The 24,357-nt window shown below is 50.7% G+C and overlaps 1 protein-coding gene across 1 annotated transcript; it reads right to left on the reverse strand.

Moving 5' to 3' along the window:
* Positions 1–976: 976 nt before the first annotated feature.
* On the reverse strand, positions 977–16,918 carry LOC311156962 (uncharacterized protein; the record flags this gene model as incomplete). The annotated part of the gene is given in 18 exon segments (XM_084211306.1): positions 977–1,349; positions 2,642–2,711; positions 3,237–3,589; positions 3,772–3,971; positions 4,818–4,963; positions 5,335–5,497; positions 6,451–6,639; positions 8,081–8,214; positions 8,217–8,316; positions 10,188–10,270; positions 10,538–10,869; positions 12,017–12,089; positions 12,668–13,023; positions 13,490–13,689; positions 14,398–14,540; positions 14,890–15,052; positions 15,544–15,732; positions 16,793–16,918. Coding segments are annotated over 18 exon segments (3,393 nt in total).
* Between the last annotated feature and the right edge of the window lie 7,439 nt (positions 16,919–24,357).

The following is a 24,357-nucleotide window of genomic DNA, read 5'->3' on the forward strand; positions in this document are numbered from 1 at the left end:
GCAAGACTCTCTGCCACAGCTCAGGATCCACCTCACACACCCTAATAATAAACCAGTAATAAAACCATCAGCAAAGAGCAGATCTGTGAGGTTTATTTGTGGCTCCCTCCTTCATGTCCCAAAAGTTACCAGACAGAGAAGCAGCTCTCTTCAGAGAGTTCATGTTCCACAAAAGGTGCTGTGGGTCTTGCCCAAATTTCAGGGAGCGGGGTGGAGGAAGGCTGGCCTCATGCTCAGCGGCTCAGAATGGTTCAGGTGAACTCTCTGTGTCACCTTTGGTGGAATGTGAGAAGGAACATTGTCACTACAGAGCGTGACACAGCGCAAAGCACCACGGCTCCATCAGAAGGGTGCCTAAGAGAGATTTATTACAGCGACATGCTGCCTTTCCAGATACTTTTCAAGATATTTACATTTACTTAACAGACACATTCACTGCCCATTGGTCATAAGAAAGAAACAAAGTAGGTGAGCAAGGAGCCACATCATTCTGTGAGCCAGCTAGAGTCCGGATCTTTTAACTATTTCTCTTCCATCACGCTGTCGTGGGGATAGCCTTGGTGTCTTCCTCAGCAGAGATACAGGACTTCCCTTATCTTTAGGAAGCCTTCCCTGGCTCGCAAGAACAGCACAAAATGCCTTTCCTACAGAACATCAGCAGGAGGTGGCTGGACACATGTTGCCCTGAGTTTTTAAGATTTTCTAAGCCTTCTGATGTTTACATTCTCATAACAGACTTTCTCACACGCTTTCTGTAAATTCCATAGACTGTTGGTTTGTCCAGTGCCCACTGTCATCCTCCAACCCACTGTCACTTTTAGAAAACTATAAATGTTAAAGTCAGAAAGTAAGCTTCCTCTTCCTCACCTTGAGAGCAGCAGTGTGTGCGCCCGTGTTGTTTCGTGTCCCATGCTGACAGACACAGCCAGCCCCAGCCCTCTGCCAGCACCTGGCACAGCTTTGCCCCGTGCTCCTTCTACACCCGGGGCTTCCAGCCTGGCTGGGGGTGTTTGAAGAGCCAAGCTGCAGCGAGAGCTGCTGGCAGAGCCAGGAGGAACATCCATCTCCAGCCCCGGGAGCCGCTGGAGCTGTCGCGCAGCCGCCGCGTCCTCAGGGGCCGCAGCGCGCGCTGCCACTGGGTCAGGATGGCAGCTCTGGCCCCGCTCCAGCTGCCCCTGCCCTCCAGCCGGTACTGGTAGGGGGAGCAGGGCCCAAAAAAGATGGCCAAGCCCAGCTGGGGGTCTGTCAGCAGCAGCCTCAGCACGCTGGGCTTGACGCCGGCGCAGGCGGCGATTTTGTCCACGTAGCCGATGAAACTCATCTTCAGGTTCTCCCTCTCGGACGGGTTCCTTCGATGGGACAGGAGAAATAAAAGTCAGGTGGCATCATCCTGCCTCAGCTCCCAGCTCCATGGACAGCAAAGACCTCAGGCTCAGAGATCAGGCGAGCCCCAGAGCCCTCTGAGCTCCAAACAAAGCCCAAACCACTGAAGGAGCCTCTCTGGGGCTGGTGCCAGCAGTTCCCCGGGGCAGGGGATAAGCAGAAACCTGTTTTGTCTCTGCAGCACAGTTGTGGCTTCAAAACCAGCTCGAACTTAACAGTAGGCATCATTGTAATGCCACAAGTAGGCTGCTATGTCCTTCCCTGAGGTTCATGGGTGTGGATTTGGCAGATTTCGAGAAGTAGAGATGGAGACTTTCAGAGATAAGAATGCCAAGGGGAAAATCTGAGAAATGCAGAAAGCTTCCCATGCTGGGAGGGACCTCCAGGATTTCTCTGCTTGAAACCTTATCTCCCTCACAGGAGGGAGGACGTGCTGATCTGCTTCAGGAAAATTTGAGACAACCTCAAGTTTGTTCCCCTTGCATCTCAGGCTTCCATATTTCTGTGTAACAGAAATTTCCATATTTCTGTGTAACAGCACCGTGGTGCAGTCATTGGGGCTCCTGGTCATAACCCCTGTGGCTCTGTTTTGTCCCAGCTTTTCCCCAGTGTCCCATGCTGGCAGACCCAACCCCGAGGTCCCCTCCTTGCTCCATCATCATCCCTCCCCCATCCCTGTGGACACATCTCCACCTGCTGTAAAATCCCAGTGCCAGCAAGGCAGGCTGTCAGCTCCCACACGCACAGCAGCCTGGTGGGACACTCACCCTGACCTGCCAAAAAGTGACACAAACTGTCCCCCACCCACACTGCCCGGCTCCAGGGGGGTTCTGGATGGAATCTGGGTGGAACCCAGCTCTCCCCACTGCCTGGATTTGGGAGGGAGAAGCCACGAGATGGCAGCCTCAGTCTGGAGGAAACCAAACCTTCATCTGGACGCGCTGGGAACAAGGACACGGCTGGGAGGCCTGGCAGAGGGGGATCTCCAGGGGAGGAGAGAGAAAGGGAGGGAGCAAAGGAGATGGGAAGAGAGGGAAGGGGAGCTGCAAGCCCTGGTCTTGTCATAAACTGCTCCAGAGAAGCTTATGGTGTCTTGTTCCATAAAGGAGCCAAGGGAGCACCTTCCCAGCTCACTGTGGGTGGTGAGTTGGGTGTGCTGAGCAGGTCCCTCCCATGCCTGCCATCGAGTCCCCCCCTTCCCCGAGCTTGTCCTGGCACACAGAACCCGTCTCATCCCTCCTGCAGGAGCATCACACACCTTTTGACTGCTGGCTTCCTCTTCGAAACCTCAGCCATCATCCTGCTGGGGGGAGGCAGCTTGTTCCAGCCTGAGAACAGAGAAACCAGCGACTGCCCGTGCCATCAAAATAAATAAGAGTCTTGGGATTCTAACTCTTGTTACACTATGTGGTCTTTTCTATTTTGTACGAGGAGGAGATACCACGGATGCAAAGAAAAATGTTTTCCAAATGCCTCAATTTAATTTCAATCTGTACTTTATATGAGCCAATTTGTTAAGTCTAGAAGGGGTCTCATTAACTGTTTTGAAGCTGGGTTAGAGCTTCATAGTATCTTTTCACTTTCTGAAAGCTTGAAGTCTCATTTAATTATGTCAGAGTTTTTAATTCTAGCAGGGGTAAAACTACACAATATTCATCAGTATATAATAGCTCCAGCAGCACCTTAAGAGCACATGTTCATCCCCTTCCCAAGATCCCAGCACCTTTCCTGAGGTGTGGGATGCAGCTGGTGGACAGAGGCTACCCACAGAGCTGAAATATGCCCTGAGCTGTGCGGGCAGCATCTCAGGCTGCCCCAAACCTCCCAGCCAGAAGATCTCCCCCATCTCCTACCTGCAAAGACCCCTGAGACCCAGCGAGCCTGCATCTCTGAGCCCGCCATAATGGAGCCTGTCAGCTGGATCAGGCCAATGATGGCCAGCGTGGGCTGCTCCAGCTGGGGAGGGAAGATGCAGTTGTAGAGGGAGCGGTTGTCGTGGATGGTGCCCCGAACAGACTCCTCGAGGAAGGGGAAGGAGAAGTTGTAGCCCGTGGCAAAGAGCACCACGTCGATGTTTCCTTCTGTTGTGCCGTCCTCAAAAACAGCAGCACTTTCAGTGAACTCCTTCACGTTTGGCTTCAACACCACAGTCCCAGAGAGGAGGCAGAAGGGCAGCTCTTCATTGACAATCAACTTAAATTTGGAGCTTGCAGCAGGGAAGAGAGGGCAGGGGTGTTAGTATCTGGGAGGGACCTAAAATGACTTCTTTATGGTCAGAATTCCCCTCCAACGGTCTGCCATTCCACAAATATCCCCCACAACTGAGAATGAAGCATTTCATATTATAAAGACCCCCTGAGCACCCAACAAAACAACCAGAAAAAACACCTTTTGCTGGAGGCCAAGCCATAGTTTGTGTGGTTGAACCATGAATTGAACTTCCGAAACTTGATCCTCCTGGTCAGGGCTGATGGGAGAAGCCAGTCCAGGAGGGAGTTGAAGCGGGTGGTGCCGACCATGTCCAAGGGGAAGCCGTGGTCTGAGACCCGGCTGACCACCCACGTGTGGCTCCTGGTGCTGAGGAACACCTGGGGGGGAAGGCAGGTCTCAGCCTCCCGCCCAGGCATCTCCTGGGTTTTGCCCTGAGTGGCAAATCCCATCTCCTGCGCTTGAGCTGACACAGAGTTACCCCAAGGGAAGGAGATGACATCCAGGTGAACCAAACAGCTTGGGTGGCTTTGATAAAGTTCCCACAGCTGCTCATTTGCCAGCCCTCAGGTGGCCCAAACTCTCCAGGAGTTGCAAAGCTTCTTCAACTGCCCTCAGTGAGAAGTGGAATTTATTGAGGAACCTGGGGGCGAAGCTCCCTGAAGTAGCTTGAGCTGATGCCTCAGGTTGGAGCTTTTGTGTTTTTCAGATTCTGTGCTGCTTTAGTGTGTGGGTCTGGGCTTCACATGAGGGGATGGTGAGCTCTGTGTACAGAGCAGGGAGACAAAACAATTCCTGCTCCAGCTGGGGACCAGGGACAAATGATCCAAATCCCAGCCCAAGAGCACAAACACCGTGGGCTGAAGGGAGAAAAACAAGGATGGGACTGCAGGAACTAAAGCTGGAATGGGACAATGAACTCCAAGATGCAAATGGAGCAGAACTGATCAAAGTGAGAGACCTCATGACCCATTGTCCATTTTGTGACCATTTGGGGTTGTGCTGCCCAAGGTGGATCCATTGATGCCTCTTAATAAATCCCTACTTTACTCTTTAACTCTGTCTAGCCTCTGTTCTAGGTCAGCCTGCACAAGGCGCCAGAGCCACTGGCTCTCAGGAGCCCTGTCTGGAGCATCATGGAGCTGTGCCTGGGCAGAGGCACTGCCTGGAGCACCATGGAGCTGTACCTGGGCAGAGGCACTGCCTGGAGCACCATGGAGCCGTACCTTGGCAGCCACTCTGCTCAGCTCCACGGAGAGGTCCCCGCCGGTGTTGCCGATGCCAAGCACCAGGACGCGCTTCCCTCGGAAAGCCTGTGCATCTCTGTACTCCCAGCTGTGCAGGTACTGGCCTCTGAAGCGACTTTCAATGCCTAGGCAGAGAGCAGGGAGCGTTTCCCACTGCCAGGTACATTTATTCACCCCAGCCTCGCGCCCAGATTCCTCTGCAGCCCCCAATTCTCCCCGCTCCCACCTCCCCTGGCAGCTGAGAAGCCCATGGAAGTCCCCTGTACCTCCTCAGCTCAGTCTTGCTTTGCAAATCCTAAGGGAAAAGCCTGGCTGCACCTTTACAAGGTGTTTTTCCCATTCCCTGCAATGCCCCCCACCATTTCCATCGGGTCAGGGTCATGCTGGCTCCATTATAGGGGCAGAGGAAAATCCAGAGGAAAATCCAACCGGGAGTTGGGGGAACCAAATCCAGCCATGGGTGCTGGGGGAACCCCACTGCTGGGACAGCCCTTACCTGGGAAAGAAGCCAAGGGCAAGTAGGGCTCCCGGTAATGGCCGGTGCAAACCATGACAGCGTCGAAGACGTGGGACTCACGGACACCGTGGGTCTCGGTGACCACCTCCCACTGGCCTGAGGTGCTGAAATCCGGGCGCTTCCTCACGCTGACAACTGTTGTCTTGCACAGAAGCCCGAGAGAACAGCAGTCAGGGATCACACCGTGTTTCAGAGACGTGCCTGTGAGAGGCTGGGGCTGCTGGCAGCAGGCTGGGTCCCTGGGCAGCGGTGTGCCACTTCTGGAGCTGTTAAAGCCCAGCCTGTGCTTCCCTGGGGAAGGCACTGGGGTGTTAAACCAGCCTTAGTTAAAACGTGGGGCTTAAAGGCTGTGTTCAGGACTCAAAAGGCATGTGGTCCTTGCAGGCTGGCACCCAGCCTTGTCCCTTCCCATCTCCACTCTGCAGCTAGCCATGGCCCTTCTCCCTGTGGGTTTGAGGTCCCTGCTTGTCGGAACCCAGGACATTCCTCTGGCTGCCCTGGATGGCTCCAGACCCTGGCAAAGGGCTCAGAGACCTTGGCATGGAGTCAAAGACACCTGTGCCTTTGATTTTAGCCCATGGAAACAATTACCAACTCTGTGTGAAGAGTTACAAGCCACAGGGGTTTGAGTAGAATGATAGTGAATTTGTCACAGGGTGAAAATGTAGAATTTTGGGGATTTAGAATGGGGGTTCAAGAGGCAAGATGAAGGAATCTGGGTATGTCCTGTCTTTCTTCTCATTCTTGTTGTCCTCCACCTTCTGCTGGGATGGTGACACTGTTTGATTGGTTTAGGGTAGAGACAGACTGTCTAACATAGGTGATGGGTATTGGAGAATTATTGTAAATAAAGTACAGGTAGTTCTTTGTATAAAAAGCCAACACTGCCCTAAGGACAGGCACTGTGCCACAACCCGACCTGCTGGACAGACCTCAGCAGGTCAGAGAAAGAATGGAACAGATAAGAGAAAATAAACAACCTTGAGAAGCAGAACCCACAAATCTCGACTTCTTCTTTGGTCATGGGGCTGGAGAAAAAAACTCTTTAACACCTCGGGAGCCATTCCAGCAACACAAAACCCGAGACCCGCTCACCTGGAAGCGAATGTGCCGCAGGAGGTCGAAGTGCCGGGCGTACATCCTGAGGTATTCCAGGACCAGGCTGTGGGACAGGTAGTTGGGAAAATGCTCGGGGAAGGGGAAGTCGCTGAAGCAGGACATCTCCTTGGAGGTGTTAGTGATGACTGAGCGGTACACAGTGATCCTCCCGCTGTCTGTGGAGTCCTGTGTGAAGCCAGTGCTGATGTTTCCAGGTGTGCAGGGGAAGACTTTCTCCCCATCAAGTGTATGAATGTTTTTCTTCCTCACATTTTGGTACAAGGAATAAGCCAGGACTAGCACCTGGGGACAATCATTACTGCTCCCTCTGTTGGATAAATCTCTTTTCTGACCCAGAGATGGGGCAACTGAGAGCTGTTTTAAAAACTTCTTTTCAGTTCTATTTTCAGTCTCAAGTGAAGGGTGAGACAATACAGATGTTATAATTCATGCCATAACAATCAGAAGCCAACTAATTCTTGATTACAATACACTAGAAGCATTTCTTGGCCTATCAGTTTTTGCTACACCATGCTGTAGATGCCTTAAAGCCAATCATCTAAAATTACCCCTTGTGGGTCCTACGACAGTGCATCTTTCATAGTTCTATTTCTCCAAAGTATCCAGCCTTATTTACAAAACCATCCTTCAAAACTTGTTTCCAGTTCCATTTCTCTCTCAGCAATGTCTGTCCTATTCCATGGCATCTCTAAGTCAGCATTTCTTATCTCAAAGTTTACATGCAGATGCACACTGTATGAACCTTCTGCCAGGTTTTGAGAATTCTCTACAAATCCATTTCCCACATTTTCTTCTCTTTCTCGAATGGAAAAAACTTCTTTGATAGCTTTGTTTATCGTTTGCAAACGAAGTACACCGGGCACAATCACTAACATTGTCACTACAACAATCAATGCATATAAACCTATTTTGCAAAGCTCCTTTATCTAAGGTGCAAAACTCCATCCATTTCCCACACCCTCCATTTCCTTCTCCACCTTGGAGGCAGGATGAGCCCCAAAAGTGGGACAGGGACAGTCCCTGAGGGTGTGGCCACCCTTTCCTCTTTGCTGCAGTCCAAGAGCACCCAAGGAAGGGATGAGAGGAATAGTGGATTTGTGTTTACAAACAAGCTGTGGGTCTTCTGGTACATAAAACCAGCACTGGGAGATAAAAGAAACAATGGGAAGGATTCCACTGATTGGTGAATGGAAAAAAATATTTGCTTTTACAAATAAACTTTAGGTTTGCTGATAAGTTAAATTAGACATTGAAAGATGAAAGAAACAATGGAGAAGAAAAACCCCTAAATTCCATAAGAATTAACAATTAAAAGGGAGGGTTGTACATTAGAGGGGAATCTCTGGTATCTGGTTTTGGGAAGTCTGAACCTCTCAAGTACCTCAAAAACCTGGAATGAGAGAAGGGAAATGCGGCTGGGAAATTGGGATAAAAAGGAGGATGGGTCCTCCAAAAATTGGAGAGATCCCAGGGGAATGCCCCACGGCCTCTCCCTTTATTGGAATAAAAGGACTCCTCTGTCTCCATTCTGGACATAAACCTCTGGTGTTTGTGGATCAGTTTTCCGACAGGGACCGAGCCGGGGACAGACGCGGGGGGCACTGACCGTGTAGCGCCAGACGCCGCCGATGTCCTCGCTGCTCTCGAAGCAGGTGGGCTCCAGCCCCTCATCCAGGCAGCACTTGACAGAGGCCAAGCCCCCAGCCCCGGCCCCCACCACGGCCACACGCCGGACCATGCTGGGGTGAGAGCAGCTGCAAACACAACAGCCCAGGGATCAGCAGAAACGCCGCTTCCTTCTTCCCATCCCCTGCAAAACTGCCCGCTCTGCTCTGGCTGCAGCTGTCCATGAAGGGAAACTGTCCTGGGAGAAAGGCACAGCCAGCTGCTGGTTCAAGTGCCGTGCACAGATGCTGCTCATTACCCTCCCAAATCTGCTCTGGGGGTTCAGGAATCTCCCTCCTCCATGGGGTGGAAAAGGAGGCGCTTTTAAACCTCGCTGTTCCGCTGTTTCAATTTATTCTCTTTTCCAGCCCAAACCAGGGCATGCAAAGAAGTTGCAGCTATCTTCTTCTGCCTGATCATCCTGAAACCTTTGGGAGAAACAACTCCAGCTAAGCTGGCTCGTTTTCACGCTTTCTTTTTTAACTTCCCATTAAAGAGCAATCTCTTGGGAAAAAAAAAAAAGGGTTTAAAAAGAGGGAAAAAAGCGAAGCAATGCCTGACTGAGCAGGAGCAGGGCACAGCCATTCAGAAGTTAGACAGCTCTGTCAAAGCAAGGCTGGGATTACACGATATACAAAAGGTAAGGAACCCGGGAAACGCTGGGTATAAATGGGAGGAACTCAAAGCTGGGGTGTGTAAACTGAGCTGCGCCGAGCTTGACTGGAAAGCAAAGAAACTAGGAAAAAGTGAACCCACGTGAACTTTGATTAGATAAGAAATACTGCTACTGCAGGGTCTGCAGAAAGAGTAATTTATAACTTTTTCTATCGGTTTTGTGTCAGAAACTAACTTAACATAAATAGAAACTGGAGGGAACTGAAGAAAGCCAGGGGGAAAAAAAATGAGGGAGGTGCTAAACAACCCCTTTGGCATCCACAAGCCTGGCCTGAGCCACTCCTTGATCTGCAGGAACAGGGCAGGACATGCCCACAGCTGCCTGCCTCGTTTCTGGAGCCTTCTTTGGCTTCAGGAAAGAGCAGGCAAGCTCAGGGTGCTCGAGTCACCCCACTTTTCCAGCACTACTGCAGTTGGTTTTACTCCAGAAGGTCCCTGCAACACCCCTCTCCCCCCACCAGCAGCAAAGCAAAGCCAGCAGTGAATGCCAAAGCCCTGGAGAGCTGTCTGTCCACTTTTAAACCCTGCCAAACCCGCTCAAGAGAAGTGAGGAGCAAACCTTGCAGGACAGTGCTGTGCCTTCGCTGCTCTGCCCTCTGAATTTCCCTTGAGTTCCTCTGGGTGTGGGTTGGAAGGGAAGGCTGAAGTCCAGGCACAGCCACACTGACCTTTACACCTGCATTCCCCCTCCCTGTGGGCTTAAATGCACTGGAAGAAAGTTCTCGACCTCCCTGTGGCAGTGCCAGGTGAAAATTCAGAGATAATCCCAAAGGGAACGCGCTTGCAAGGACTCCCACGCTGCAGCTTGTCCCTGCTCCAGCCCAGGCAGCAGCGTGGGGCTGTCCTGATCCTTTTGTGGTGCCTGAGCTGGGCTCGTGTTCCCTTGGCATCCCCAGGAGATCAGCAGAACACGCTCCCTTGGCCAGCAGACAGCGGGATGAGGGACGTGGAGCACTGTGCAACCTCATTTTGGGGAGTCAGGGAGAGCCCTGAGAGCCCCAGCCCTGTGAGTTGCCCACAGCAATTGGTGGCACAGCCCCGACTCAGACACGGGCTCCCCATGCCCAGCCCTTCCCATGCACACAAGGAGGCATCTACAGCACACTCTTGCCACAGCCACGGAGATTTTATTCATTTAAAGTCTCTCCACGCCCAAAACAAAGCCTCAGGATTGTCCAGTGGTGGGGCACGGAGGGAAGCAAAGCCAGGAATGCTCAGCCCCACAGGCTCCTGTGTGACAAACCTGGAAACATGCACCAATTCAATCTCACCTGGGAATTTGGAGTTGCAGTGTTTAGGTTTGGAGAAGGGGACAGCCTGACCTGTGTACACAGCCCAGATAATTCCTGGCCACTCTTGCTCCTGTGACACACCGCCACTTTAGCTGGTCTCGTCCTCTCTGCATCCTCTCTTGGGTGATCCAGGTGCAATTGTGGCACCAATCCCTGCTCTGCTCCTGGCAGCAGGCAGGGGAGCAGAGGGGCAAAATACACTTAGGCAAGGCTGCCATCCCTGGTTAATGAGGCCTGCAAAGCTGGGCTTGGGCTTGAGCTGGAGCAGAGGGAGGTTTATGCTGCTGGTTGCAGATTAAAGTTTGTTGCCATCTACTGAAATTCTTTTCCCCAGTCCTGTGGCACACCGAGGAGCTGTCTGACCTGAGATAAAATCCCTCAGGACAAAAAAACCCAAACAAACAATAAACAAACAAACAGCTACAGGAAACCAAAAATCACAGCAGCCAGGAGCAGAAGGAATCCCACCAGAGTCAGGAGAGACAGGACAGAGCTGGAGGAGCCAGCAGGGACTCGTGTTCTGGTGGGCTTCAGGACGCGGTCCCACTGGGTGAGGATGGCCTGCCGTGCCCCCTGCCAGCGCCCAGGACCCCCCAGCCTGTACTGGTAGGGGGAGCAGGGGCCAAAGAAGATGGTGAGGGCCAGCCAAGGGTCTGTGCAGAGCAGCCCCAGCACGCTGGGCTTGGCACCAATGAAGGAGGCCAGCGTGTCCAGGTAGCCCAGCCACTCGGTTTTGAGGACTTCGTCATAGGTCAGACCAAACCTGAATGATCAGAGAAGAGAAAGAGGCCAGGAGGAAGATTGGTATCAGAGGAACTGGGGTGGAGGTCCTCTGCAGCCTTGGTGGTTTTGCATCTGGAATGCAACTGGATTCTCTAGGAAGGGACTGGATGTAGGTGCAGTGGGAAGCTGTGACACAAATCCTGGCCACCCCACAGCTCCTGTAAAGTGATGCTGGCTCGAGTCAATCTTTCTCTTCCTCACTCACAAGCTGCACCTGTTCCTCCCCTTCCCCTTGGTGAATCTTTGTTAACAAACTTTGGCAAACCAGTTTTGGGTCTTTTTCAAAGCAAGCAAACAAAAAACCCCTCCAACCCAAATCCCTTTGCTTTTTGCAGAAAAGTCATGTGCAGCGTGAGAAAGGTGGCACCCTTTAGTATCCCTCACATTCTTTTCCACCAAATATTGCAAGAATACACAGTGGCTTGGAGAATTGCTTCCAGTTCACCTTCTCTGCAGAATTCACAGCTTCATGTCCTACCTTCAGAGGTCTGCAAAAGCCCACATCCACTTCACCTCGTACTGTATTCTGTGCAATTCTGCACTTCACTCTCCTATACCTTTTCTCCTGTAGCTCTTTAAGTGAACCATGGATTTATCTATCACCCAGATGCCTGGGAATGGCTCATCCATTCCCTCATCCTTTTTACCCTTTTGCCTGCCTGTGAACCACACACCAGTGTGCTCAGACACCTGTTCACAGGGGGTCAGGTCTCCATGCTGTGAGATGAGACAATCTGTGTGTACACCTCGCTGGTTGTGGGTTGGCTTTCACCCCCCACCCCCAGCTGAATTATTTTGCATTTATTACCATTAATTTCTCTGCCATTTTATCTCTCAGTCCCAGGGGATCCTGGTATTCTTCCCCAACTCCCAAGCGAGCTTTAGCCTTGAGTACCCTGAATTAATTTCTTGCTGTCACCAACAGGCAAAATATCAGTGTTAAATCAAAGGTTACATTGGCTCTTTGCGAGTGAGTAAAGGGGAAGCTGGATCCAGGAATCCTCCCCACTCTTCTGCCATGCCTGCAGGGAGCAGGCACAGAGTGAGAGCCCATGTGGTGCTGCCCCAAAAACTCCAGAGGTTTTTCAATCCACCAAAAAACCTTTGGGGCTCTGGGAATGACTTACCATTGGATTTGGTTTTTCTTCTTCTCATTTACTTCCTTCTCCATGACAGCCTGGGGAGGCAAGTGACACAAGCCTGGAAGAGAGAGGAGAGCGCCCTGCTGAGTTTAACTCCTGGGGGGGAACTGTGAACTCACTCAGTGATGCAAAATGTGGGAATCCCTTCCCTGCGAGGGCAGGAAACTCTCATTGCTGGCAGTTTATTTGGAAGTGCTGCAGTCCTGCCCAAAATCAGCTCTCCAGTATTCCAAATTCCCCCACACCTCCTCCTGCTCTTACAGATGTGTGCTGTCAGGGCACAGGCAGGTGATGTGGGGGCAGATGGGCTGTGCAAGCCCCAGAGAGGATCATCCCAAAGAGAAACCCCAGAACTTCTCGTCTCTGTGGAGTAATCCTGACCCAGCCCTGCTCGAGGTTATTCTTACTAGGTTTATTAAAAACCCCAAACAAAACACCTGAAGGTTGCTTTCCTCACTCATGTTGCTGTAGCTTAGCTGAAGTGAAATAACTTGGGAAGTCTGAGCCTTGGAAATGCTGCCTTGTCCACTATGAACTTCTTATCTCTGGGATCTCCCTGGCTGGAGGGACAAAACGTGTCCAGTTTTGTCTGAGCTGCATTTTGGGGCACAGGAGGGCTCACATTTGCTCCCCTACCTTTGAAGACACGGCTCACCCAGCGTGCCTGCATCTCTGCCACGGGCATGATGGCTCCAAAGGGCTTAATCAGCCCGAGGACAGCCAGGGTGGGCTTCTGCAGCTGGGGTGGGAACACGTATTTGTAGAGGGACGCGTGCTTGTTCTCCACCCTGATGATGGATTCTTCCAGGAAGGGGAAGGAGATGGTGTAGCCCGTGCAGAAGACAATGATATCGACAGGCTCCTCCTCAGGGCAGTTGTGGAAAAGGACTGAGCTGTCCTTGAACTCCTTCACGCCCGGCCTGATGGAGATCCTGCCTGTCAGGATGTAGCTTGGCAGCTCGTCGTTCAGCACGGGCTCCCGCACCAGCCAGCTGTGGAGAGCCAGGGCCTCTGAGAGTGGGGCACCACAAACAAGCCTTGCTGCTCCCCTGCTCCTCCTCCCACCAGCTCACACCTCCTGGTGTCATTTTCTCTGAGCAAACAGCCCTGCCTCCCACCTCCAAGCAATGACACCTGCCACCAATGTCACCCTGTCCCACAGTGTGAGTGATTCACGGACATCTCCTGCCACCTTATTCCCTTCACTCAGTTACTCTTCAAACCATCTTTTTCCAGAACTGATCCATGCTTTAAGCCTTCCTTCTCCTCTTTACCCAGAGACCCCCATAAGGAAAACTCCTCTGGGCCTTCCTGAGCTTTTCCAGCATGCCCAGTCTTATTTTCTCCTCCCCATTGGAGATCACCCAGTCTGGGCATTGATCGATGCTGGTTGCTGAACATCTTCCCCTGCCCACACCACAAGTTCATCAGCACGGGATGGGGACCACCAAGAAGTACCTGTTCTCTGGCTGAAGGCCGTAGTTTTCATGGTTGAACCACTGGTTCACCTTATAATTAATCAACCACCACGAAAGCGGTCCGGGGAGGTTGGTTTTGATCAGGCTCATAAAGCGAGTGTTTAAAATCATATCCCACGGGTAGCCGTGCTCAAACACACGGCTGAGCAGCCAGGCTCCTCGAGTGGTGCTAATGGTCACCTGGAAGAGAAGAACCAATGCTTCAGGTGATGAATCTGCTGCTTTTCCTTCGTGGAGAAACTCAGAGGGGCACAGCGCAGACAGCCGTGCGATGGAGAAGTAGCAACAGCATCTTTCATTTCTCCTGGCTGCTGGTGATGGAGGTGAAACAGGAGATGAGAAGAAAATCAGCTTGCTTTCTTTCAAGGTAGGTTTTTGACCAAAAAATTCAGGCTCAGAAAGACTGTTTGTACACCACGTCCCTGTGATGACAGCACACTGAGCTGCTGTCCCCCGTTACTGTGGTATTTTATGGAAAATCCCTTCGCCAGGATTTCTTCTCCTGGGAAGCTTCAGCTTTGCTCCTCTGGAATGTGATTTAGAGAACTGTTTACCCAACATGTGAATTGTTTTTAATTAATGGCCAATTACAGCCAGCTGTGTCGTACTCTCTGAGTCTGTCACGAGTTTTTATTATACATTCTTTTCTAGCCTTCTGATGTCTCCTTTCTCTTTCTTTAGTATAGTTTTAGTCTATCATTTTCATATAATATCATATAATATCACAATATAATAGTATAATATAATAAATTAACCCTCTAAAAACTTGGAGTCAATTCTCATCTCTCACCTCATCCTGAAACCCACACCACCACCACCACCAGGATTGATAACCACAGTCCCCAGTGTCCCTGTCCCCAGAGCCCTGGGGTGGCAGGGTGGTGGCACCTTTGCAGCGACACGACTGGCCTCCACTGCGATGTCCACTCCCGAGTTGCCCATGCCCACCACGAGGACGTGCTTGCCCTGGAACACGTCGGGATGCTTGTACTGCCTGCTGTGGAAGTACTGCCCTCGGAACCTCTCGATGCCTCGGCGTGGGGGGAAAAGAAAAAGAGCTCTGAAGGACTCCAGCATTTGTGGATTTTGCTGGGAGAGCTGGTGTTAAAAAGGCAAGAGCAAGGAAGTGCAATCTCTGGCCACCAAGGTCTTGGGGAGGTCCAGCCCTCCGTCCCATGCACACAGAATTAATTGATGCTTCCTCTCCAAAATGGGGTCTCAGAGAAAAAGCTGCTGAAGCACGGGAAAATATTGCTGTTGATGCCAGCAGGTTTGGAAAGCAGAAGCAAGAAAAGAAAGGGAGGATTTTCCCCAAATAACCCATAAATCTTCCCTCCCCAGCCCCTGAAGCAGGTAACCAAAGGCAGCCCTGTACCATACCAGGAAAACACTGCAGGGGGAGGGATGGCTCCGAGAAGTTGCCACTGCAGACCATAACAGCATCAAAGACATGTGATGTCTGCTTCCCCTCTGCCTCCGTGACCACATCCCACTGGCCTGTGGTGGCAAAGTCGGGGTGCTTACGGATGCTGACAACGGTGCTCTGAAAGGTGGGAGTGAAGCAAAGTCACTGTCACTGTCACATTTGCTGAAAAATCCCTCCACCAGGATTTTTTCTCCTGGGAAGCTGAGAAGCCCCAGAGAAAAAGGAAAACAATATTATCTAATTTGCTTCTCCTGTGTTTTGCTGCTTTGGACCGTGGTTTGTAGATTGTTTATCTGACAGGTGGTTGTCTGATTGGTGAATTGCTTTAACTTAATGACCAATGACAGGTTGTGTCGGGACTCTGGAAGAGAGAGTCACGGGTTTTCATTATCATTCTTTGTAGCCTTCTGTCTGTATCCTTTCTCTATTCTTTAGTATAGTTCAGTATAGCATTAATAACATCATGTCATATCATATATCATATCAGCCTTCTAAGAACATGGAGTCAGATTCCTCAATTCCTCCTCTGATGGGGGACCCCAAAAACACCACAAGTCACCCCAGGCACCCAGGGTGGGTGGGGAGCAGGGCAGGGCTCCATCACTCACCCCAAATCTGATGTGCTCCCGCAGGCCGAAGTGCTGGGTGTAGCGCCGGAGGTAGTCCAGGAGCAGGGCATTGGGCAGGAACACGGGGAAGTGCTCGGGGAAGGGGAAGTCAGAGAAGGCAGACATCTCCTTGGAGGTGTTGCTGATGACTGATGGGTAAAGGCTGGGTCGGCCAGGCTCGATGTGCTCCTGCCACGGCACCCCGGGTGCATCAGCCCTGCGTCCCAGGGGTGCAGCTCAGCCCCCAGCACAGCCCTCCACAGCCACCCCATAACCCTGCAAAGCTGCAGCTGCCCAGGGGAGGGGAGGATGGGCTTAGCAGCTGGTCTGCAGGCCAAACAGAGCTGACAGAAGAAGAAATGTCGCTGTCGTATTTTGTGAAAAATCCTCTTTGCCCAGGATTTCTTCTCCCGGGAAGCTGAGATGCCTCAGAGAAAAATGTAAAGGATAATTATCTGATTTGCTTCTCCTGTGTTTGGCTGCTTTGGAATGTGGTCTGGACGTTGTTCACCAACAGGTGCATGTTTGATTGGTTTCATGTGAATTGTTTTTACTTAATGACCAATCCCCATCAGCTGTGTCAGACTCTGAGGAGTCAGTCACGAGTTTTTATTACTCATTCTTGTTAAGCCTTCTGTCTGTATCTTTTCTCTTTCTTTAGTATAGCTCAAGTATAGTATTCTTTTAATAGAATATAATATCATAAAATAATAACTCAGCCTTCTGAGAACATGGACCCAGATTCCTCATCTCTCACCTCACCCTGGGAACCCTTACAAACACAACAAAGAAATTGATAAAATATGAGTTTATCCATAGCAAGGCTGTTAGCACGGAAACCAATAAAATAGACACAAAAGGGATATTTACAGTTAGTGGATCCGTGCCTTAGTGAGCAGCCTATGTGCCTTAATAATAATTTGTTGTAAATAATAATAATTAATAATTTGTTGTAAACTTGAACTTACTAATTTGTTGTAAACTCTTACCCATTAATTATTGATGTTAATTAATATAATATCATAAAATTTGTGCATGCTTTGTACCAATAAAATACAATAAGCTATTGCTTTGTCCAATGAATGGTTTGAAGTAACTAATGACTTGAGATCACGCCTCGTTAGGGGCACAAAACCTAAGAACAACTTGTAATGAAGAAGAAGCTGTTGTCATTGCACAAGTGTGTGTGTGTGTGTGGTGTGTCCCCATCTCTGCAGTGGCAGGGAGGAGGACAGGTCCCCTGGCTCACCGTGTAGCGCCAGAGCCCCCCGATGTCCTGGCTCTGCTCGAAGCAGGTGGGCTCCAGCCCCTCGTCCAGGCAGCACTTGGTGGCTGCCAGCCCGCTGACCCCCGCGCCCACCACGGCCACTCTCATCCCTGCAGGCTCTGCTGGGCTCCCAGGGGCTGGAAAAAACCCCACAGATGGTCAGCACTCTCAGGGGGCAGCTCCTGGCATGCCCTCCATAGGGAATTTCTCTGTGCTTTTCCCCAATTTCTCTTTCCCCAAACCCCATTCCATTCCCCAGCGTTCTGGGATCTTCGTTTACAAGTTAGATTAAATGTCTTAATTAATAATTTTTTCTTTTCCCACCCTTTATTTTAAAATAAAAATCTCTCCACTTTTTACAGTGTGCTCCCTGGGCTGCTTTCAAACCCCTGCAGCTGCCCTGGAAAACTGGCTTTGAAAGAATGTAGTTGAGCCACAGTTCACTGCCAGCTTGTATTTACAAGCTGGGTTTAAACTATCCTGCCTAATCAGACTAGCAAATATTTGTATTTTATCTTTGGATATCTGCCCCTGCCTCTCTCAGAAGAAAAAAATTTAAAATGCACTGGAACTGAAAATGCACTGTATTTTACCTTTGGAATCTGCCCTTGCCTCTCTCAGAAGACAAAAATTTAAAATGCACTGGAACTATTCAGTTTGTGCCTCTGTGGCAGGGTCCTGTCCCCCATCCCCAGGGAAGATGATGCTGCCTTTGGCATGGCCATTGAGGCTGACAGAGGGGCTGCAGGTGAGGCACACCTTGGACTGGGGAGGATTTTGTGTCTCCTGCAGGGCTTGAAAAGCACCAGCCCGTCCAGCCCTACAAAACTCCCAGTGAGGATGATGGATCCTCATCCCTGGCAGTGCCAGGCAATAAAACAAGGGATGAAGGTTGGGCTCCATGGCTTGGGCTGGACAATTCCAGAGGCAGGCCCTCTGGCCTGGAAGGGCTTTCAGCTCCCACCAGACACAGAGGATGGTGTAATCATCAGGAAAAAGAAAGAAAAAAAATAAGTCTTCAGTAAAAAAATGGGGTTGGACACAATATTTTATAAAACCCACCAAATTCTCCAGAATTATTTCAACTTCCAGTCATAAAGCATCACCTAATGAACACTCTGCTTTCCTAGCTTGGAATAAAACCTGGAGTTTTTCCTTTGTAAATCAATAAAGCACCAGCAAGATCTGCTCACTGTTGGCTGTTCTGGGGGAGGCTCTTTTTTTTTTTTGCATGGTGGGAACTAACTAACTTCTATCCCAAACACCTCCCAGTTACGTTTGCTCTTTGATTCCCTACCTTCTTGAGCAGAAGCTACAAATAACACCATGAAACACCAATTCTAACACCCCCTGCCTGCTCCTGCCACACTTTCCACACCAACCCTGCCAGCAGCCCAACTCAGAAGAGTGGCACAGGGAGGGAAGGAAAGGCTCCTCAGCCCTCTGGGCACACTTACCTCCAGCCCCAGCCAGCTGTGTGTCACCTCCTCTGCGGGAAGGGAGGGTCCCTCTCACTGGGGATTTATAGAGCAGCTGGGCAGGGAGGGCAGGCAGCCACCCACCCCACTGCCAGAGCAGTTACACAACTGCTGGGGGAGGAGTGGCTGCAGTGTCCTGCTGTCCCTGCAGGGCTGGCAGGCTCCAGCTGTGCCCCACGGTCCTGCCAGGGCACCCCTGGCTGAGGGATGCAGGCAAACAGCAGGGGTTTGTCAGGGCTTTGCAGCCAGGACAGAGCTGGGTTGGTGGTCACTGCTCACAGAAGCCACAGCAGCAGTGGCAGGGCTGGGCAGGAGGCTGTCCCTGCCACCTGAGAGAGCAGGAGATGGCCACCAAAGCAGCGTGCCAAGGAAGGGCTGAAACATCCATGCAGGATGTAGAACCCGTCCAGGCGTCTCCCAGGAGATCATGGAATTTCCAAGGATCATGGAAATGACAAGGGTGGCTTTGGATATTCAGATATTCAATATGTTTAGGTGAGAAAGCATGGAATCCCTGCAAATGAACCCAGCTGGGCATGGAGAATGCAGAAGCCATGGAGAGGCAGTGGATGGAGGACTTCAGGAAAAGCAGTGTTTAGAAAAAGACAAAGGTATTTGTGCCACGGGGCAGGGGCAGCAAAACTCCCAGAGTGAGTGCAGGGGACACAGTCAGAGCTGCCAGCCCCATTAAGGCCTCACCTTGTCCCTGACAAAGACACTGCCAGGGCAATGGCCCCACATTTGACACCAGCTCTTTTAGCACTTTGAATAACCAAGGAGTCCACGAGTGAGGAGGAGAAAAACCCATCCAAGGGCTACAGAACAGAGGTTGGTAAATGAAATACCCAACAGAGGTGTCTGCTCTGGCCCTGTATTTTGGTTTGCAGAGGCTGAAGGGACATGTTTACCAAAAAGTGGACCCTTCCCTGGACCTTGCTCCTGCAAAGATGCTCACCAGCACTCAGCAGAAAAGACCAAGGAATCCACTAATGCAAATATTCTGTTCTTTTTTTTGAGTTCCCCAGCAGGCTTTCAAGTGACTTGCACTTAGAGGGATGCCATGGCAGCACTCCAGGAGTGGTGTTAGTGCTTTTAGGAGGGCAGTTCAGGGGAGCTTTCTAAAAGAACAAGTTGTTTTTGGCAAAGAGGAGCTGCTGGTACAGAAATGGGACCAGGTGCCTTTGCTGCAGCTGCTGGCCCTGATTCTGGTGAGGAATCCAGCTCAGAGGTGCAGGGCTAGATGCAGAGAGTGATACCATGTGAGTTTAGGGTGGAAATACCTCCAAAGCCTCAGTAATCTGCCTTAGGGCTGTGGTGTTCCCCTTCACAAGCAGCCCTGGCCAGGGTCTGGGCCAGGTGTGCAGAACAAAGTATCAGAGATGGAGATGAGATAGCAGGGGGGTTAATTACTGTAATTATGCACACACATGCCCAGGGCACTGCAAAGCCCTTGTCAGAAAACACAGAGAAATTCTTGCTCCTTCCCTCACCTCTGCAGCCCTGGCACAGCTCAGGAGGAGCCAGGAGCAGGGAAAATCCAGAGGATGAGAACCAGGAATGGGATCCTCATGTGCCCTGGTGAGCCCCTTGTCCCCTTAAGAAACAAAGCACTGTGGCACAAGCCTGGGCTCTGTAAGAGCCTTTTTAATCCTTAAAGCAGAAGGAATGAGAAACGAAATATATCCATTTATTCTGAGTCCGATGGGAAACTCACCTTCTCTGGGAAACTCTGGCACCAGTTCTGCAAAATTTCTGTTTGAAATGACACTTGGGGCCAAGGAGGGGCAGATCTCTGCACAAACAAGCCTCAGCACAGCCCACCTTGCTGTTCTCTAGGTTTGTTTCAGCAGCTTCTGCCGTGTGCCAGGCTGAAGGGGGAGAAGGAAAAGGGAAACAAAAGTGGAGTTTCTTGTTCAGCCGGTCTCAGAGCAAGGCAGGGCGCCCAGCAGCTGCTCAGGACCTGGTGGGATGTGAGTGTGAGCTCTGGGCTCATCACTGAAGCATTTCACTGTCCCTTCCCCAGTGCTCTCAGTGCCTTTACCCCTGCTTTAATTGACATTTCTGCCCCAAAGGTGGCTGCTGTCCCCCCTGCTCCCTGCAGAGCTGCAGCACAAGGCTGAGTGAAGAAGCTGCTGGTGGAAAAATGTATTTCCCTCCCCATTTCTTGGAGCCTGCATTTTGATCTTAAAAAAAAAAAAAAAAAAAAGGTTTTTCTTCACTTCCAAGGCCAAAAGGCATTTTCCTGCTCGAAACCAAAGAAAACCCCTCCCCAAGCAGGCTGCTGACCTGTTTGCTACTCCCAGCACACAGAGGAGAATTCCAGCGACAAACACGGGCAGGACACTTCTGTTTCTGCTTCAACTGAGCTGGATGTGTTCAATATCTTGAACTCTTCCTGAAACCTCTCAAAAGACACCACTTTTGAGGAGATCCAAAGGATACATGGGCTGGAGAGTGACTTTGGCTTTACTCATTAAGCATGGAGGTTTCTGCAGTGTTTTCCTCCAACATTCTTGGCAAAATTTAACCTGATTTAATAAGTCACCATGTTTTCCAGGCATGTAACCTGTGGAATTTCTCAGGAGAAGGCTGCTGCTGTGGTTAAACCTATTGTGTTCACAAATCCTGCAGAGCTGCAGGTTTTAACTTCTTGGTTTTGGAGTTTTTCAAGTGTACATTTTACAGCTTCCCAACCCCCAGGGACATTTACACCCTCCCTTTAGCACACCCCATCCTTGAGCCAGGACTCAGGGTGGATAAACTTCCCTGGGAGATGCCCCCAAATGCCACACAGCACTTGGAAGGATCTCAGACCCTCCTCAGCCTTCAGTGTCAGGAGGTCTGTCTGTCCTTCCCCAGGCAATAAAGCACAGCTGCTGGAGAGACTGGCACAGCAAAACAGGACTTTTGGTGAAGGTAATTCCTAAACAGAATAATCCTAAAGAGGAGCTGCCTGGGGAGCACAAGCCTGAGCAGGAGGTGCCTTCCTACCTGAGTGCTTTCAGAAATTCCACTCAGCAGACCCTCAAAAATTCCACTCAGCTGACCCCTTAAATGTTGACCAAGCTCCCAGGCCAGGCACTCTGGATGCTTCCCATTCCTGCTGCCTCTCCCAGAGTGTCTCCTGAGGCTGGGCACTCCTGCCCCAGCAGAACTCCTAATTCAGGCAGAGATGTGCCCCTGCATCCCCCCAGCCTCCCATCCAGGAGCACTTCTGGGCATTTCTTCCCCAAAATGAGGGGTTTTAGGAGGAAGAGCCCCAGCACAGCAAGGCAGAGCTCTCAGGGGAGCCAGCCCAGGCACTGTGGGGCTGCAGGAGCTCTCAGCAGCCAGCACACCTTCCACCTCCAGCTGCTTCAGCAGTCCCCAGGTGGGGAGGGACCTCAGGGATGTCTGAGCCATCTCCTCCAAATGCAGCTCCAGCTGACCTGGACCACTGTTTTAAAAACCTCGGATTTTAGAGACTCCCTTACAACTCCAGGCTCTGCTCTATTCTATTCTATTCTATTCTATTCTATTCTATTCTATTCTATTCTATTCTATTCTATTCTATTCTATTCTATTCTATCCTATCCTATTCTATTCTATTCTATCCCATTCCATTCTATCCCATTCCATTCTATCCCATTCCATTCTATCCCATTCCATTCTATTCTGTTCTCTTTTCTCCCCACATCCAAGCCAGGCTGACATTTGAGGATGATTGAGAGCATTTTGCAGCCTCACACCTCCCTCAGTTTAAATGAGAACTGATTAATGGGATGGAGGAGCTCTGACTGGCTCATGCCTTGGGTTGCTAATTAATCTGAGAAGCTGCTGAGCACCCCCAGGTGATCCTGCATTCCTGGCACCACTGAAAATTCCTGGATTCCCCACTGAAAATGAAGCCCCACTGGCTGCTGTTTCCTCTTTGTAACCTGCAGGAGGACTTCTGTGAAACAGAAAAGATTTGTCAGGAAACAGCACCCAGGAGTGATGCACAGCATGAGAGCAGGGCCTGCTCCTGGCCCTGGCATGGGGACAGGAAAGGTCATGCCAGGGCAGAGGGAGGGGAATAAAGCTGCAGGGAGAGTTAATCATTCACCTGGATTGACACAGATGTCAAGCAGCTGGAACAGGAAAAGGCCATGGACCTCTTGACTGGTCATTTCCCAACTGCAGTTTCCCTCAGAAGAGAAAAAACTGCATTTTGGATGTTCTTCTCTCCTCTCTAAGAAGGAGAAACAAAGGAAAGAAGAACTGCAGGTGTGGGAAGGCAGAGAAAAGAAGAAGAGGTGGTCAAATATCCCCAGAGAGAGAGAGAGAAAAATAAAATTAAAGGCTTCAACCTTTCTAATGGTAATAGTTCTGCTCAGTATCTGCAAACTTTTGATGGAGTTTTTGTCACATGATGGAAGAAAACAAGAAGAGAGAGCTCCCAGCATCCAAAAGAGCACAAACAGCTGGGAAAAGGCATGGAGAGTCTCACCTACAAAATCCTGCCACCCTCCAGGCTGAAGCTGCCCCACAGCTGTGGCTGAGGTTGGAGATGCTCAGAGGGTGTCACAACAGGACAGGGGGGATCCTGCTGGGGATGGGGCCTTGGAGTGGCCACCTAGAACAGAGGGTGGAGCAGATTAAGAGGGTAAAAACAGGTATTTATTGCAGGTGTTCAATAGGCACACCCTGGGCAGCCAGAAGGGGGCTACACCCAGGATGGACAATGGTTTTTCAGACAATTATAAGTTTGGTCCATTTCCATATCAGGGGTTAATCCTCCAATTACAGCTTCAGGTAACGAAGTCATCTTCCCCCAGCTTGCTCCCCACCAACTCACTTTTATCCTTTTTGGGGCCTGAGGCTGTAGGGTGTCCCTGAGTTTCAGGCCCAGAGGGATTGTTTTGTCTGACCAAAATGTGAAGACAGCAGCTAACACTCTGTATGGCATTTAGAGTTATACACTAAAGCAGTACAGGATTTGAAAAGTACAAAAGCTGAAATCCTAAGGCATCAGGGACAAGCTGCAGTGGCAGGAGCTACAGGAGGCCAGTGGCACAGCCTGACCCTGGGCCATGGGTTTGCAGCTGGGTGTGCCCTGCCTGCTGCTCCAGGACCCCTTATGGAAATCTGGGCTGGCCATTCCCGACCTCCCCACCGGGAGCAGAGAGGAAAACCCACCCAGCTTTGACCCTTTGGCTGCCAGGGGCAGGAGCTGCAGGGATGCCCAGCACACAGCCCCAGGCTGGGCAGCAGCTTGTCCCTTGCAGTGCTGCTCGTGCCTCAGCACCCCCAGATGCTGAAACAGCTGGGAACAGCAGGATTCCTCCCTGTCCCCCAAAGGAACAAAGCCCAGCACAGTGCCTGCAGCTGGGCTCCCAACCCATCAGCCAGGGATGCTCTCAGTGCCCCAGGGATGGATCCTCCTCTGCTCCCACAGCCCTCTGATGTGCAGCTGCATTGTTCCAGCAGCTCTGGAGGCTGGGATGAGGAGCAGCCTGGCTGGAGGCTGGGCAGAGCCCCAGGAGCTGCCAGCAGCACCACCAGCCAAGGCTGCTCAGGGGGACAATAAATCTGCAGCTGGAGCAGCACAAAGCTGCACAAGAACATTCCCCTGGCCTTGGCTCTGCTCTGGCTGCATCCCCAGCCAGATCTTGTTTTTCTTGAGCACAGCTGAAGTGCTGTATTTCATTTGCTTTTCCACGCCCTTCTCCCCCATTTTTGTTGGTCAGCAAAATCCTTCCCAGGAAAGGCTGCAGGGCTGCTCCCAGAAGGTTTGGGGTTGATGAATGGAGCACCCCAAGGGGAAGCTGATGCCTTTGATAGGGAAGAAAATGTTACAGTGTCTCTTCATCCTCCTTAAGGCTTCCATTTGCCCTGCAAGTTGGTTTTTGCCATTCCCTGGTGTGAAAAAGTCCAATCACTTGTTTTTAAAATTTTTAAATGGTTATAAAAATAGTAATAAAATGGTTATAAAAATAGTAATGTAATTACTATTAGAGGAATAAAAATTTGGACAATTTGGATTAGGACAATATGAGACAATAGAAACAAAGAGTTACAGACAGTCCAGGTACCTCTTTCTGGGCAAAA

This window comes from Fringilla coelebs, assembly GCF_963513975.1.
Source record: "Fringilla coelebs genome assembly, chromosome: 9".
Lineage (NCBI taxonomy): Eukaryota > Metazoa > Chordata > Aves > Passeriformes > Fringillidae > Fringilla > Fringilla coelebs.